We start from the raw sequence: 18,189 nt of genomic DNA on the forward strand, positions 1-18,189 counted from the left end.
AATCAGTTTGTCCTAGACAGCTAAGTGCATACTAACACACGGAGGATAATTAACGTGGTTTTTCCACCCCTGTTGTAGCTTGTTTCTTTCGCTTTTTGCCTTATAATAATCACATCACTGTTGTTGCTGGATTTCACTCATAATTAACACCATCTGTACCTAACAAAGGCCTTAGATCTTTCTGGTATTCAATTGCCTGCAGAGGCCATGCATTGCATTGCATACCCACCTGGCTTGAACTGTAGCATGGTATTATGAAAGCAATAAATCTTAGCTATGGACATTTTCCCATGAAACTTTGCAGAGCAATGAAAAAAATTAACGTTCATTGCCACAAATAAGGCTTTCTCCTGCAAATCACTTTTTTAATTAAACCAACAACAGTGAGCACTCAGTTATCTATTACAAACACAGCAAAGATAAAATGAGCCCTTAGTTACAACTGATAATCTTATTTAATGCTGTATCAGTTTAAAGGGTGCTGACAGAGTCTTTATAAACCATACATTTTGTCATTTGCCAAGAAGCAGCAGTAGGAACAGCTGAAGTTACATTTCTGTTATAATAGTAAAAAACAAGTGACTTGAAAGTAATGACTCAAGAGAAATTAATTTACATACTTAACCTAAATTTTCTTTACATCAGAAAATGACACCTATCACTCCATTTGACTATTGAGCATTTAATAATACTAAGATTTGGTTTTAGGTATTAACCCTATTTTCCCCTCTTTCTTCTAAGGGAGAGGCGGGGAGAACAAATGCAACTGGATTTACTTTGATCAGCATGGGACAACATTTATCAGCTCACAGAAATGGCCAGAAATTGCTGCAGTACTAACAAAATTAAAATGAACAAAAAAAAAAATCAAAATTGACAAGTAGACTGGCTGCAGGGTATCATGGAGGATTGGATAGTCTGTATGAGACTGTCTGTATTATTTCCCAAGAATTCTCATTACAGAGGGAATAATACTGTTTTAATCTACTTGCCAAGATACAGACCATTGCAATTTTAGCAATTTGAGCAATGGTAAATATCATCTAACAACAGGTCCTTGAACCAGATCCCAGAGTTTAAAGTCAGCTTCTTCATACCTATTCATGCACCATGAAAAAAAGTATATATATAAACTCTAATTGGTACTTAAAGTATGAAGGAATGCTCCAGTGGCCACTTAGTGTGGGTTAATGAGTGTAGTAAGAACAAAGAATTTTATAAGCTTAATTAAAATAGTTTTGCACGAGTAAATTTCACTGTAAGTAGAAAGGGTTGACACAAAACATAGTGTTACTTAAGCCCTATTTACTTAATTCCTCAAATATGAAGACTGAAATGCTACGTAGAAGCTGTATGCACTCAAAATACTGGTAAATGCAATACTTAAAAGAATAGGAGCCTGAACTGCAAGGGCTGTCCTCAGCAAAATAATACAGCATAGCTCAAATGGTTTGCTGGAGCAGAAAACAGCATTCTTTTAAAACTGCAAGACATATAAGTGTAAAAGAAAAATACATTCACAACACTTAAAAAAAAAAATAATCAAAGTGTAACCTGAAGCTTATAATAAAATTTATTTGAATATTTTGTAGAATAACAAAATTAAAGATCAAAACACTGAACTTTCTCTAAGAACTGTATTTCTGATCATCTTAGACACATCTTAATTTTTTTTATATATCAGGCCACTGGGATTCACTCAAAATTCAGATGTAGCAGCATTGAATTGTTTGATTTACAATTGAAATTTCAATTCCTTTTCCCCTAAGGGCCATGAAACTTAGAAAGTGTCATCAAAAAGTTCCGCAAATTAGCCCTGGTGATGTGGAAAAGCTGACTGACTTGTAATGAAAATATGAGATTGGTATCTAAAAATACTTGATTTTTGGTGTTTACACAGACTTACTGAACTACTCAGTTAAACTTCATAACTCAGACATATCTGTAAAAGGGGTAACACAGCCTAAACAAATGAGAAAGACACAAATTCTCTTGGGCAGAGACAGTCTGTATCTGTAGCAGATTTAAATAAATAATCCTTGTCAGGCTTGTAGTATTTCTATAGAACATTTTGCTGCACTAAATCAAATGTCTTTCACAAGACAAGCTGGCAGCAGCAGCAAACAACCAGTAAAGACAAACATCGTATGCAATCACAATTTATCCTCAAATACTCCCACAGAATAACAGAGTTCATAAGGACTTGAAATAAAGTGCCACTTAGGAAAAAAAAATATTTTTCTAGTAAAATGTTCCAAGAGAACTTGCTAATGACACTTTTCTCCTTGTGCTGTCACACAGGAAATTCCTCAAATAGAATATTTATTTCCAGTGCAGCCTTCCTAATCTATTCCTATACAATGGCAAAAAAACCCAGTGTGAATCCTCCAAAGTAAGAAACCAGACCTTTCATTTTGCATTGTTTTGCTAAGTAATTTCTAGTATAGCATCTCTGAAACCTGTGTTTCCAGCTAATATTGCTACTAAGCAAGTGGGTAACAAAGACTTGCTTCACTCTAAGTAATAAAGACAAGGCCAAAAAACTGAACTGAAAGGCACCACAGGAGACACATGAAGCTCAAGAAAACTGTATTCCAGAAGGGAATGACAATCATTTCTAAAAGTCATCCACATATAGAACAGAACACAAGAATACAATTAATGTGTCATTAAGTGAGAGTGCATTTTTATGCAGTCAAATATGTATGTGGATACTTTTTATATATACATATTTAATAAAAGTCGGACAAAACAATGAATAATGATGCACTAGTCAATGTCAACAGTTAAGCTGCAGACATGACAAAGTAGTTTAACAATCAAAGATATTTTTTTTCTTACAAAATTATTTGATTAATGTTTGAAATTAACTTTGTGGTTCATTGTCAAAGAACATTACCTCAATAACCTATATCCTAGAACAGAGCTGTAAAGATAATTAATCTGATCAATTAAAACTGTGTTTTAAATTGCATTATCCCATATTTTTCAGGGATTAATTCACAATTAATGCAATCCCAAATGGGCCAAGCTCTTACACTCCCACAGAGTAGAGCAGGATCAGTGTCAATCAAACCTTAGTTGGTGGTGGCTAGAAGTACATCTTCGTGCTCTCTCTCTCCTGTCATAGCACTGATGAAAGGGGTATGGTGATGAGGAGGGTATGTAGGGTATTTTCTGATAGTTTTAGAAACTCGGAAAGCTTTAAGGAACGTCTAGAATAGACACATTTGCAAAAAGCACAAAGCTCATTTTAAAAAAATAGTTTAGAAATCAAGCTAAGAATAAGGGCATTTTCCTTATGGTTTACTTAAGACAAACTTGGTAGTTTTACATTTGGGCAGTATTCAGGTTCCCTGGATATCAGATCTAGACAAATAGGATTTTATACAATTAGTATGCAAAATGAGCAAGTACTTCTGAATTCTTCTCAGATATACAAAGATATATAGAACATTAAAAAGTACAGTTGTCTATAAGCTTAACTTTTTTTATTTTCCACTTTATATAAAGAAATAAAGCTTTCTGATTAAGAACGCAACAGTTGAGAACAAGCTCAGGGCTCAGCATGAACATATATGTCTGTGTGTATATTTGTATAAATCTTCCTATTCACAGTGCCACTGTTATTCTTAGATCCAGCTGTTTTACACTCATTGCCAGATGGCACTTTTATGTACAATTCTAATCAACTACAATATGTGACACTGTATTGGAAAAAAATAGCTATTTAGGAATAACTACACTGATGCCTCTGAAAATACAAACAACTCCAAAAAACTGATTTGAAAAACACAAGTAGAACATATAAAGCAAGTTGAGAGAGTTTTTATGTTTTCACCTTGCCATTGATGGGCTCTATTATTTCCACATTAATGTCAGTTTATAGTGAAGGGACTCCAGTAAATGAGGTAAACTTTAAGAGACAGAACAGTAATAACTAGTCATTAGAAAGCAAGCTTTTTGGCAAAAAAAAAAAAAGATTTCTGTGCCTGAAAAGCACAGCTTATATCTATGGTTGCATATTACATTGTATTGCACTCCAGAATAGAAAAAAAGAACCAGAATAGAAAAGGATATTCAAATCTTAAACAGCTTCCATGCTACTGCCATTACAAGAAATAGAAAATGGGAGCCCTGAGTTACCAGTTTAGTGGGAAATTGAATTCTCTGCTAGTGCTTTTACTAACCATGTCTAAAGATGATCATGGCAAGCAAATGTTTTTGTCTACTCTATTCCAGTCACTAATTCAGCACGATATACAGAGGTCAGGATGAGAAAGGGAAATTAAAATAGGCAATTCATCTTTAATTTACTTAGAAGTACTTCTATATGTATTTGTTAAGACACCTTTTATATGCAGAAAAATAAAGAGAAGTGGACACAGGAAGAAGGTTATAAAAACTACTTATAAAAAAGCATGGAAAATGAAAAAGTATTGGCAGACATCAAACTCTCTATTCTACAGCAGCACATTCAGCAGACTCTAGAGAACCATCTAAAGCGTGCACATCAAGTTAGATTTTCCTCTTAAGAATGAAGGATAATTCCATTATTTCCTTACCTTGAAAAATTAAATGATGAAAATTTTAAAGGAAACATGAATTGGAAAAGAACCATCATTAGGATATATGACACTATTCTGTACTAAAGTAGATCACTTTCCTAATCAAAATTCTTCTAAGTAGCTGCTTATGATTACTTCTTTGAATGTTCTGCTTTTATTCAAACTAAAAATGGAAGACAGACATTAAAGTGAACAAATCTCTAAAAATAAAAATATAATTATTTGGTTGTTACCTAAAGATTAAAATAATTATGTGGGTGATATCTATAATATCTCTTCGGCAAATGTTTCAAGTTTAACTGCTATTTCCAGCATTGAAAAATAGCGTTGTCCAAGAAAACAGTATTTTATGAATTAGATTCTACAAAGAAAGGAAGGAAAGAGTCTAGTCCTTAGTAAAAAGTGAAACATTTCCTACTAGGATGTGACTGGATTTAATCAACAGGCATGCCAAGATAGTAATTTCTCTGCTAAATAAATTCTCAGTTTAAGGATTGAAATCTTCCACTAGTTGCTACCATGCATCACTGAAAGTGTACATATTCACTTTAAAGAAGAATGTTCTATACACGTCTTGTGGTACTAGGACATGATACAAGCTGGTGGCTTGTAAAAAGTAGAAGCATTGAATAAACAACAGAATAATCTTAATGAAGGGTATTGAAATAATCGCTATAGTTTTCAAAATGAATAACCTTCATTCCTTCTACCAAGAATGATTATTTTTGTGATTTTGTCTAGAACCTTTCTTAAAAGGTGAGTTAAGTACTGCTTCTTTCTATGAAAAGTCAATTCAGATTAAAGCAGATGTATTGGATCACAAGTGTGCCTATATTTTGTAATGGAGTATGGTGCAGAGATCCCTAAAGTTTGTGCCAGAACTAGAATTAGTACAGACATATTATAGCAACATGAAGCTGCTTAATTGCTCTGCTGAGATGTAGGACTAACTGGTATGGAGGATACTATGTTGATGAAGCTGCACAATTTTCTGACCTCAGATATCTCTAAATTGCATTGCACTGGACATACCATTTCACGTGGTACTAGTCTGGGAGAATGCCTGTTAGAGTGATGAACTGAGTAGCATAGAAATGCTCTTAGTTTACCCTCCTCTCACAGCTGTGATAGCATTCATTTTGCCTCCAGCCACCTTCCCTATACCGTGAATGTAGAAGAGGGAGCAATGGGTAGTATCTTCTGTATGAGCCTTATTGACTTCCTCAGTGTCTTCCACTAGAATTAATCATGACACTCATCCTTATTCCCATCTTTCTTAATGCCCCTTATGTATGAAGTCATGTAGGATTCCTTTGTAGACATACCTGCTATTACATCTGCAAATCTACTTACAGATTAAGAGTCTCAGATGAATAGATCACTGGCATTTGGAGTGAAGACATGATTTTTTCACTCTATGTGTAAGATCAAATGACGGCTAAGTGTCCATGGCACAGGCAGAATAAACAGCTATAGAATGCATTGTCAAGGGAAAGCACACAACGGTAGATGTCACTATCTGTCTGGTGTGAGCACTAGATCCTGTTTGTCTCCACTGCTCCTGGCCAAGCCACAGTCTAGGTTGTTCCAGTTGTTTTGTTGAGGATATCACAAGCCTTCCTCTCACCCTACCTTCATTATTTCCTGTTTGACCAAATTCTAAGAGGAATTACTTTTGGTAATCACACACTTGGGGATCTTAAATAGACTGATATGTCACTACATTTGATTCTACATTGCTGAAATGGGTATCAGGTCAGCTCTAATACAGAATAAAGCAGATTTTTTCACTTTAGGGATATATCTGGGCAGTTTCTAACCTGAATCAAACTACTAATGAGTATTTACCAGGGAAAAAAAAAAAAAGACAAAGATGGGGGGGGAGAAAGTAGGGTAAGAGAGAAGGAGGAGAAAACAAAGGAAAAGTGTGCAAGTATACTAACTTGAGGTTACTGAATTTAAACTGCAGCTATGAGTTAAACCTTGGCTGAAAACCCAGAGAAACCTACAGTTGAAACAGTTTTCTATCCCCATTGACAGAGCAGCCAATAAACTGGTAGCTGTACATGGATTAGGTGGCGGACAGAAAGCTTAAGCGCCCCAGAGAAATCTCCCATATTGTCAGTTCTGCTCTCCTTGAGGAAAACAATCAAAGGCTTCTAGAATGCAGTGCCTAAAAATCATTATATAATCCATTAGTTTCACAAAAGACAACTGCCCCGACAAAGAGCTGTATTTTGTTGGTCTGAAATTGAAACATAAATGGTAACAGGTTTTATTCTTTTTGACACTTTTGACCTGGATATGTTGGGCACCCAGATGCTTTGCCATTGTGTTTTAAAAAGTTTTTAAAAATATCTTCAGAAAAGCACCGCCTTACTTGCTTCAGTGGTGACATACTAAAGAAAAATTTGCTAAAATTAATGAGAACACTCACCACAATGTTAAGAAGGAAAAATTATTGTCCTCACTTCAATGGAGCTCAAGATACAACTTGAGTTTTCCCACCCACTTGACTCCTCTCCACAAAGAAAATCTCTACCTTAGTTATTTGTGTTATACTTGACACATCTAGGCTACAAAGGTATGGCTTGAAACTCATGCAATATAGAACTGACATCCATGTATTCAAGAATGCCTTTTGCTGGTGCTACCACCTACCTAAATAGTGGTATGTACAGATGTAAACAGTGAAATGTCTGATTTTCTGAGTCACATAAGGATTGTTTCAGAACATAACCACTATCATTACAGACAGCTAGGCTGGCATGCTATCTTAACCATTGCAGTAATGGCAAGCCTAAGTCTGGGGAAAAGCAGCAAATATGTAGACCTAGAGCTTTAAAATGCTATCAATACTTCAGAACACCATGTCCCCAAAATAACTGGATTCAACAGAATAATATTCTACTAATTCCCCTTTTATCGGTTTCTTCTGTGTTAGGCTACCAATTTGCCTGTTACATCACTGACAGTGTCTAGCTTGATATGAAAACAAGGGTGGAGTATGAATGATATCAATGAGGGGATACTCCTAGTTAGATTGGTTTGTACCAAACCATCACACACCTCAAAAAGTCAGGTGAAACTATCTATTGCCTGGCCAAAGTGACAACACTATATGATAATGTTGGTGTAAATCTAAAAAATATTGAGATGCTTTGCAGATTTTTACTGGCTCACCTTATCTTAGCAGAAATCTATCAAACCCAGGAGCTGGAAATCTGAACAGCTATGCCAGATATAATGCTCATATTGTCTAATTCATTCAAAGTTTTTCGGAAATGTTCCTGTCAGTCTCCCAAGACACTTTTTTTCTTCTGCAAACTGTAATTTTTTGGCAAATATTCTTCCCCGGTATTTCTTATCCTAGTCTTGAATTTGAAAGATTCCACATGTACCCAATGAACATAAAAACTATAATTTTGCAACAATATGCATAATTTCAACAACAACAAAAAAAAGTAGTTTTTCCTCTCTATTCATTCTGCAGATCCAATGTGACTATGTTCAATCTAGTTTATATAAGACCTTTTTCCTATTCTTGAGTTATTTTGGTAGACCATGCACTATTATAAAGTTCTTCGCACTCAGGCGATGAGACCAAGCACTGATTTGAAGTAGATGAATGGAGCAATTTAAAGATGTATAATTGCTGCAGGAAAGGAGGGAAAGGAAAATGTACTAGAATACTCACTTTGATGAATCTATGAAGTATATTACAAGAGCACCAATACTAAGAGCGAAGACTAGGACAACCTACAAAAGAAAAGAAGAGTCATTATTTAACAGTGTTAAAGTGAAACATTTATTCTTTTACACATAAAAAGATACAAAGAAAACAAATCATAAACTAGTATTTTTTTATTTCAGCTGTCATTTTCTTTAGAAATCTACTCCTACTTGAATTTCAAACACTATATATTATCATAGAATGAATGCTTTCTTGCATTGAAAAAGAGACACAAACAAGTTGAATCCTACCTCAGGGAAACCAGTATACAATTAGGTCCTAGATCCTAACCTCTGCTAAACTATATTCTTTCATTTCAAATGACAAGCAATCCTACTGCATGGCATTCAAATCACACTATAGCTTTATCAGGCATATCCTTCAGGACTGCAGTAAGCTTCTGCTCATTGGTAGGTAAACCGAGAGTGATGACAGATTAGAGTGAGTTTCCATTTATACACATGGTCGTGAAATCCACAGATAAGTGTAAGGCTATGTAAAAATGTGTATTTACTCTGCAATCCTCTTCACTGAGACTGTAGCTAAGTTTCAAACAGGTAAAAACAATGGCTTGATGCAGCACATCCTGATACAATGAATACATACCCCAGGCACCTTGTAGTCCCAATGTTTTCCCCCATTTAAACCTGTTGAAGTTTTTGAACCAAATAATTTTGTTAGGTCTAGCATCCAGCCCTTATTAACAAGGTAGAACTTGCTTTTCTGGCTAGTACAACAGAAGCTCAATTAATCACATCTCCGTCTGTCTCTAATTTCTTTTTTCTGAACACAAAGCCAATGCAATTTTCTGTTCTACTGGCTCCCAAAGATTCTCCAATGTTGTGGGAAGATTTAGTTTCACATCCTACCTAAAATAGGTCTGCATCTACACAGGACAGCATAACTGAAACTTCTGCACTCAAATTTTGGCTTGAGAAATCATGAAGTACACAATAGTTTGTGTACCCATTGCGACTTAGATTTCCGATATCCTTACTGTAGGTTTCTGTCTCTTGAACAATGCCATCCACTGGGTAATTTGGAATCTGAAAACATGAACCCAATAAGCTATTTTTTGTCTCTTAGAATGCAATTCTCCTGGAAGAAATCAGAGAATATTCCTATCTGCTGCACTGAGGATGAGAAACAGATGGAAAATTATGTTTCCTGCAACTCATCTGATCTGCTAGTCTACAGAATCAAAATAAAGTGTCCCTTAGTCTTCTGGCATGCACATCTCAAGTAGCTGCTTAGAAGCAATGTCCCTTAAAATAAACCCAGAGAACTGATCACTCAGGATTGGGTAAACCAGGGTACTAACTAAGGGGAGATGCAGGTCCTCAAACTGCCAGTTAAAATACAACTTCTTAGGTCAGAAGTGGCTAAAATTTAAGACAGTATCTAAACAACTGCATGTGTGAAATAAACTAGTGGTGTCATTCCAGTTCTGACTGAGCAGATTTATTAATCTGTATGAATACCATAACGAATGAATACTACCACCACTATTGCTACTTTTGTTGACAATCTCAACTGTTCCAGCAACAGGTGAGCACGGAAACAAAAATTTCTTCATTCAATACAGGCTTCAGACCTTTTACTGAAGCTGCCGTATTAGGAAGGAGGCTGACAGTCATAGCACACGTAGCACAAGGGAAGACACAATGTGTTAATTCTAAGTAGACTTACTGAAACAGCAATGTAGAAGTTTCTCCACTCTCAGCTATCACTCAATGCTGTAATGGCAGTATCTGAAGCAAGGTATAATTATAATTATATAACCAAACTCTGGATCTCTGCAGGGCCAAAATCAAACATGCACATATTTTCCAATAAAAGAAAGAAACTCATTAATTTCTTAATATTACGTAATCACTACAACTTGTTTAAAAAAATTCTATTTCACTGAAAGTTTAAATTAATTTTTCATTCCTTTTAGATCCTGCTTATCATAACTTTTTGCTTTGTGAATGTCTGAGAAAGAGTATTTTGCCTGAGTACAAGTACCTGTTGTCTTATCTGATGCACTATCACCCAAATCAGTGAGATTTGCCTGTCAAATTCAAGAACTGAAGCATGAAACTCTTCAAATAATGTTTTTACTACCCAAGTCTAATATAATGTTAGCATCTAGAGTTTGAATCTTCTTTCATTAAACTACATTATTGATCAGATGTATATAGGTGTTGCAAGGTGAAATAAGCTGTGAAATCCATACCAACTGGTAAGAGTCTCATCATCTCATAAGAAACTAATGTGGTGATGTCCTGGTTTCAGCTGGGATAGAGTTAACTGTCTTCCTAGTAGCTGGTACAGTGCACCAGGACAGGTGAATAGAACTTGTGGTTTGTCACCTGGCAATATATCCCAAATTATGATTAGCAGTAATCCCAAGGCCCGTTTTTCTCTGAATTAAGTTACTGGGAATCAAACTGATTGTGCACACCCTGCCCCACCCCTTGCAGTATTCCAAGCCACACACAATCACAGTTTGGATCTGAATCTGTTGTCTAGCTCTAGATTATTTATTATCAATACATTTCAAGAGAAGTCTTTATATATTTTTTTTTTTAAAAAAAGAGTTAACCAAGGGGCTGAGGGTTCTGGGAATACAGTGCTTACATTTTTGGTGAAAATTTTTATTTGACCCAAACCAGTTTTAAACACAGATATTCAATCTTACATGGCTAAAAGTCAAGTTATTAATGGTGATGTTTTAGCCTACATTCTGTGGAATCATTTATATACTAACAGCACCATCAAAACTACTATTAAATACAGGTATCTCCTTAAAAAAACAAATCAGAACAAAAACTAAGCAAACAACTCAACCAACAACCAAAACCAACAATCACTAAAACCCCCAAAACCAAAACAGATAGACCCTATAGCAGGAGTTATGAGCTGAAGAATGCCAAAATGACCATTTAATGCTGATAATGAAATTTGAGAAACTAAACCTGTAATCTGTTTGGGACTCTATGACACTCTTCTCATTCTTTCAAGTTTTGCAAAGTACACAAGTAAAGCTGGAATTTTATTTTCCATTTCACATTCAAGTCTTAGGTCACAACATTCAATCATTGCCTACTAGTCAAAGCAGTCCTCTAGAACAAAACCAGCATAACTGTATACTAGCCTTGCATTTTAGTTATATCCAATCCCTTAATAATCACCATTGTGCTGCTTAAATAATGTTATATAGATTCTAGGTAAGATCTTCCAAGGCACGTAAGGAGTTTAAATGTTCTACGACAATTCACATAACTGCCACTAACATGCAAATACATACATTTTGCAAGAAGCTCCAGATTCCCATGCTACACCAAACAGTGAGATATGTATGCAAAACTACACCTCCTCTACTGTAATACATAACTGATTTTAAATCAAGGTTTGTTTTCTCTTCTACTGCCCCAAAACGCATACCTAACATTACAGTTCATAATGTCCCCAAAAATCACAGAAAGGGCATCAAAAGAGAGTGGCATCTTAAACTCCGTTTTTATCCTGCTAGCAGAGAAACATGTTTTTCCTTTGCTAAGTGACAGAGGTATTGAGCTAAACTTGAATACATCAAGTGTGTGGAAAAAACAGGGCCTGAACCAATCAGGTTAGAGTTATATTAAAATTTAAAAAAAGAAAATTAATACCTTTCCATGCTATATAAACACATTTCACAGAGTCTCAGATGCAAGTTTTTTGCTGCACTCACATCTAAAAAAGCTGAATGCAGCCTCGTTATTCAGACTCAGGGAGACAATTATTGAGTTTAGGTCTAGATTCAGATGACAGCCTTTGCTAGACTGTCATGGGAGGTAACACCTATTTTGGGTAACTTGCAATGCTTGAAGAGAGGTATGAACATAGACAGACTGATACCCCAAGCTCACAGCAACTAGAATCTAAGGGAGGAAAAAAAGCATATGTGAATTATTGCCTTTTTTGTTAACTAGGCCACAGGGAGAAGCTTGCTTGCTCTGTTTATTGTTCCAATGCACTTGGCACAACATTGCAATTGCTACACATCTATTATAGCTTCTCTCTGTCTGGAAGAAAAGAATCTTTTAATTTATAATAACTTACTGTTTGTTTAAGATTGAGAAATGTGAAGTCATATGCTAGCAGCTACACTGACTAAGCGCTTAGCATCAAGTTAAAAATAAACACCAATCTGATTAAAAGAAAGCGAGGGAAAAACATGGAATAGTTGCTGCATATCCTTAAATCTTTACTAAAAAAAAAAAAAAAAAAGAAAATTCAGCCACAGAGTTCAAAAGAAGTGCACAATGTCTTTTTGAGGCAAGACTCAGAGAAACTGCAGACAAAATCCACTTAAAGAAAACTGGAAAAATGTTTTGCTCTCCACTGCTAGCAAGGTGCTCCAGAAGAGCTTTGACTGCTCTGTTGCAGTCAAACTGCAGTCAAACTTTATGCATCCACATTAAGGATAGAAAAGAAAAAAACAAAACAAAAAAAGCCCAACCCCCCCAAAACCACAAACCCAGAAACAGAAACAGAAACAAAACAAAACAAAAAACCCCAACACCTGGAAATTTTAATAAGGGTGCAGCAACATAATTAAACTGCAGGGAAAGTATAGGTATTGAGAAAATACTATCAGAATTAAGCCATAATAACCATAAAGGGGATCAGCAAACCTTCCAGGACTATGTAACAAAAGGATGATACTGATAATCCAACAGGTGGCACTGTTTCCCCTACAACTGCATTGAACTAATGTCCTGGCATTATTGAAGAAACATGGGAAAATGGAAAGGCTGTTCACGTTAGAGGACAGCTACAGTTATTACATCCACAACGAGTAATGTAAGGGCTCTAGAGCAGGAGCTTCACTCTCTCATTAGCCTGTAACGCCTGAATGTTCTGTGGAACACAGAATAGTTGCCTATAAAATATTGAACTATCCAAACAACATTAATACAAAATAGCATAGAACTCAAGAGGTAAAGCAGGAAATAAAAAAGGAATAGTTGTCTATTGTTATAGTCCTCTCAACATTAAGTACTAAAATAAGAAGTACATAGTGAAAAGAAAAAACTTTCAGGAATCCTGTAACCCCTAACACTTCAGGGCACCAGAGTCCTTATTTGTTATCCGATAACAATCTGTTGTGTATTGTTCTTCAGAAATGTCTGCCTGAAACTCTTATTATTCTAAGGTTAAATTTTTCAACCCCAAGTGAACTGTACTGCTTAAATTATATTAAGTTGTTCAATTATTAATATGTTTAGAATTTCACTTAATTTTAATTTCTATATCCATACAGTAAATTCTGTTAATGAGCTAGTCAGCTTTTTCATATGATGCTTTAAAATAAAGCTCTCTTAGCTTTTATATTTCAAATTACTTAAAGAGAATACAAATTATTTCTTATGACCACGAAGTTACATCCTCAAGGATCTACTAATTTTGGAACACTAAAGTTTGCATTAGTAAGATGTCAATAGCCTGAGGTTTTGACCTAATTTGAATGAAAATTTACATACTTTAAAGATAAAAACCAAACTTCCTTTAACCATAAAAATGGAAATCAATTGTATTTCTTATGTAGACAAAGAGAATATACTTGTCTGGATTTGTTAGGAATGAAAACCTGCATTTTGAAGGACACACCAGCTGCAAGTTACATTCCAGAAGTAGGAATTACTTAATCCTTGCTTGGCAATCCCAGTATTAATTTGCAGACTCTAGGATATGCACCAGCATCTGTGCAATTATTGCAGTTTAACAAAAGTAAGAGTTGAGCAAGTCTAGACCACAGACGAGTCAAAATGGCTTACTTAATTGATGTCTCATTAACTGATACCCAATATGCAAACAACAAAATTCAGAAAGCATTCCATGTAGGCAAAGCCATAAGTGGTAAGAAATTATGCACTGCAGCTGATATAAACAGCTGAGCAATTAATATCTCTTAGGTCACTATAAATACAAATTAAGTAAGTGCTATTTACTATAATGCAATATAGATTCTTGCTCTAAAAATCAGTGTTCTCCACTAATTTTTTTTGGTGGCACTTACTTCACTAAGATGTTTTTATTAATATTACCTTTAGACATATCACAGTGAACTGAAGCAGCTGCATGATGTTAAATTATACAATTCTTATTAGTTCATCCAACAAAATGGTCTTCAGAACTTTGTCATTTGTCAAGACAAATAAAATGTTATATATATTTTTATAGCAATCAATAGTAAATTTCTTGTTTAGAGACTTTTTTCACGCTATACGCCGATACCCAGGAATGAAGCAGGATTGAGGATCTCTAAAATCCATCAGCAGGACATAGTACCATGCTCTGGATGCAGCTGTACACTGACTTTTCTCTGGGCTTAAACACATTGTCCTGTCTCCAGTCTTTCTGCCTCTGCTTCTTTATCTGGTCCCTCCCAGGCCAATGTATAACTAAAACGATGAAGGCAAAAGTACAAAATACCCACCAGCTACTCTATGAAGTCATGAATTCCCGGGGGCTATTAGAAGGTCATTCTAACTCGTTCAGGTTTGTGAGATCAAATTTCTTATTGATGAAATTCTCCCTTACTATCTTCCAGAACAACTGCATACTATGCCAGCTTCTCTTTATAAAAAAAAAAACTATCTAACCACACGCCAGTAGTAGTGAGCCACCTTACAAGAGCAAACCAGGAAATGCAAACAAATGAGGGCTGAAGTGGGTGAATAGGAGGAGAAAGATAAAGTGATAAAATAATGAAAAGACAAAATAAGATTCCAGCTTGTTTGTACCAGCAATACATAATAAATGAAAAGTTCAAACAAGGATTCGAAGAAACTGGGAAATTTCCTGCCGTTTACCTTTTATTCACAAATATAGGGAAACAGATTTTGCAGTTAACATACTCTCTGTGTAAGAGCCGTGCTTGATGGAACATAATACTACGAAGAAGAAGCAGTGATATATGCATTGGTTCTCGTGCAAGTACAGGCAAAGTGCAAATTCTACAGTCAGTACCTGCTGTTGATGACAGGATATATGCTAACAGCTATGAATCTTAAGGGATGTGTCTGCTGGGTAGCATGCTAGCTAGTAAATTTCTCGTGGTAACTTATTGATCCTGCCATTTTGCATGCAGGAGAGGCGGGTGGTGCAGGGAAAAAAACAAAACAAAACAAACAAACAAAAAAAATCCAAACCACACATTTCTACTCTTTCTTCCATGCTTTGAATGTCAGCTAGGATTTAACATCCAATTCTAGAAGGAACTAAGCACCAAGCTAGACAGTGAGCAACGCCATCTTTCAGGGAAGTCAGAAAAGTTCAAGAGGACACAAGTTTGAAGAGCCTTTACTAACTCTTAGTTTTGAGCCTGAAGCAATGAAAGTACTAATTCCAAACTTTGAACTTTGATAGCCACATTAAAAACTTCTCAGAAACCCAGACTTGAAAATGTTTGCATGCAAGTTATTTCCTTTCAACTACATTTTCTGCTTTTTTATTTTGTTTACCTTTATGACACAAGGAGTTAACTAAAAAGTTAATTACCTATTAAATTCTACAGTAACTAAATTAGTCACCAACATGCATTAAAAATAGTACTGAAAACTTTGGCAGCTTTATGAGGTTCTTTGCTATATAAATTTTCCCCTTCAGCAAAGCTCATCTAGACTTACTGTTTACCAAGGAAAGTCAAAGTTTATCCAAAAGAGGAGGTGAAGGGGAGCGAGAAATGACTATTTGATAAACCAATAGGCAGTAAGGTCTCAGTGAACTTCTCTAGCAAAATTCATAGCAAGGATTTCATTTTAAAAATAAAAAGCAGCAGTAAAGTGGGTCAGCATGAGCTCTGGATGATGATCATGAGCAATCAGAAAACTTGGTTATTACCTGTAGTTCTGCCACTCATGTGGTGTGTGACCTAAAGCATATTACTTGACCTCTCCAGGCTTCTGATTCTCCCTCTTGTTTTCATTTGGCAAGGATACTGCATGTCGACAGCTGTCTTTCATTACAGGTGTTTGCAATGGATCTAGCACAGCTGAGACCTCTACTCAGTATTAGTAGTAATAAAAAGCCTGAGTAGGACACTATGTAATAGCGTCAGCACTATCTATGAGAGTAAAGGGACTTTACTTATTAAAGGGTTTTATTTAAACAGAAAGGCATCAATATCTCCAAGATAAACTTCTTGTTTATCTTTCTGGAATTACATTTTTGGTCCCATTAAGCCACTACCCAGTAAAGTAGGTTTTTAATTTATTACTGAAACTAAAATTATGTATCTATTGTCAATGTATCTTGAAAAATACAGTTCATACTTAATGCATCTCTTTTTACTGACTTGTGTAATAGTGATAAGAAATATAGAAACAAAATTGCTGGGACAGAAAACAGATATGGCAGATACAGAAGAGTTACTAAAATTAGCCACATATTCAGTTTCCACATACTGCACTTACACATCAGAACAGTAATTTGAGTATTATCTGACAGGTACAGGTAAGATGCATGGTAAAGGCCTGAATCACTGTGAGCTTGCCTAACTATTCTTAACTGTAGTAAATTAATTAAAGTAACAGGTCACTGGGAGTAGAGTATGTCAGACATCTCTGAATAAAACCACACAAAACAGAATTGGCAAATTCAGCCCATCTGCCATCAGCTGCATTTTATTCTCTCTCCAGTAAAAGATTCAACTTACATACACTTTAACAGACTGCCTCTCATTTGAGCAGATTGCTTGAAAGTAAGAAGTTTTTCTTATTAAAGGGATGCCGTGGGATCAAAATTTAGAAATCATTAGAGTAAACATCAGACTCAGGAACATGAGAAGTCAAAGCAGGAAATAAATCAAAGAAAATTAGTATCTTAATGCACTTTTGTTTTCCACATATATTCCCAATCTCATTTGAGGAAGAATTTTAAAAAAGGAAATATCTTTGCTATGTCCTGTTCTGTACATGCTTCTAATATACGTTAATATTTCAGCTTTATTTTTCTTTTCTTATACAAAGTAATTTTTTTCCTCAACTTTCCACTAACACATTAACAATAAAGTGAAAAATTCTGTTCAATCCATAAATTTGAGAAGACTGAGATTTTTTAATTAGTGAAAAAAACACAAAACAAAAAGTCCCATCTGTTAATTGTGCCCTGTAGCTTGAAGGTAATTAGGTTTGCTGGGAGAGTGCCTGGCAATATGACCAATTAAAGTGCATACAACTTTTCCAATTCAGTATTTAATTTCATTAGTCAAAAAAGAGCAGTACTTTCTATCACAATGTGCCCTTTCCTAGAGCTAAATGCATAGCATTATATGTATGTAAATATGCGTGTGTGTGCATAGATATTTTTTTTTTCCCCACCAACCTAAAAGGTTCTTCCTCCTGATTACCTAGCAGTCATCCAAATCACCTCCCATTAAGGTCAACAAAATAAAATTCACTTTTTGTATATTGGTAAAAGCATAACTCACACTGATTTCCAGTGGATGCATGACTGGCTCTACAGTCACACTGAGCAAAAGAGTTATGTTGGTAACAGTTATCTACAAACTATTCTTCCAGTTGTCAATGTTCTCATTTTCAAGCTCCTCATAGTCTGACTGTAGATAAGGGCCATCAGTGAGCATACTGGCATGTCATTTTAGAGAAATGAGTGACTGACCTGTAAACAATCAAATCATGCTAACTGAAAAGCAAATAAGCTCAAGTGCAAAACTGCACAAAGGCAAAAGAATCTAGTTCTACAGCATGGTCCCCCTCCCATAAACAACACAGCAGGAGAGTAGCACTCATAGTGATGATTATTCACTCTCCCATCCCCAGTGCTAGGCCTGGGGAAACCCTCTGCTTATTGTGTCATGCCCTGAAATGCAGTATACGGTAATTGGGGGCGGGGGGG

At 35.5% G+C, this 18,189-nt stretch overlaps 1 protein-coding gene across 14 annotated transcripts in view; it reads right to left on the reverse strand.

Annotated features, from left to right (window-relative positions):
• Positions 1–18,189, reverse strand: part of KCNMA1 (potassium large conductance calcium-activated channel, subfamily M, alpha member 1) — a 523,274-nt gene that overhangs the window by 268,110 nt on the left and 236,975 nt on the right. For all 14 annotated transcript variants that reach the window (XM_010567822.1, XM_010567820.1, XM_010567818.1 and 11 more), the window contains exon 3: positions 8,266–8,327. In XM_010567822.1, the coding sequence (XP_010566124.1) occupies positions 8,266–8,327 (62 nt within the window). The remainder of the gene's footprint in view (positions 1–8,265; positions 8,328–18,189) is intronic.

This window comes from Haliaeetus leucocephalus, unplaced genomic scaffold (genome assembly GCF_000737465.1).
Source record: "Haliaeetus leucocephalus isolate CR32 unplaced genomic scaffold, Haliaeetus_leucocephalus-4.0 Scaffold229, whole genome shotgun sequence".
NCBI lineage: Eukaryota > Metazoa > Chordata > Aves > Accipitriformes > Accipitridae > Haliaeetus > Haliaeetus leucocephalus.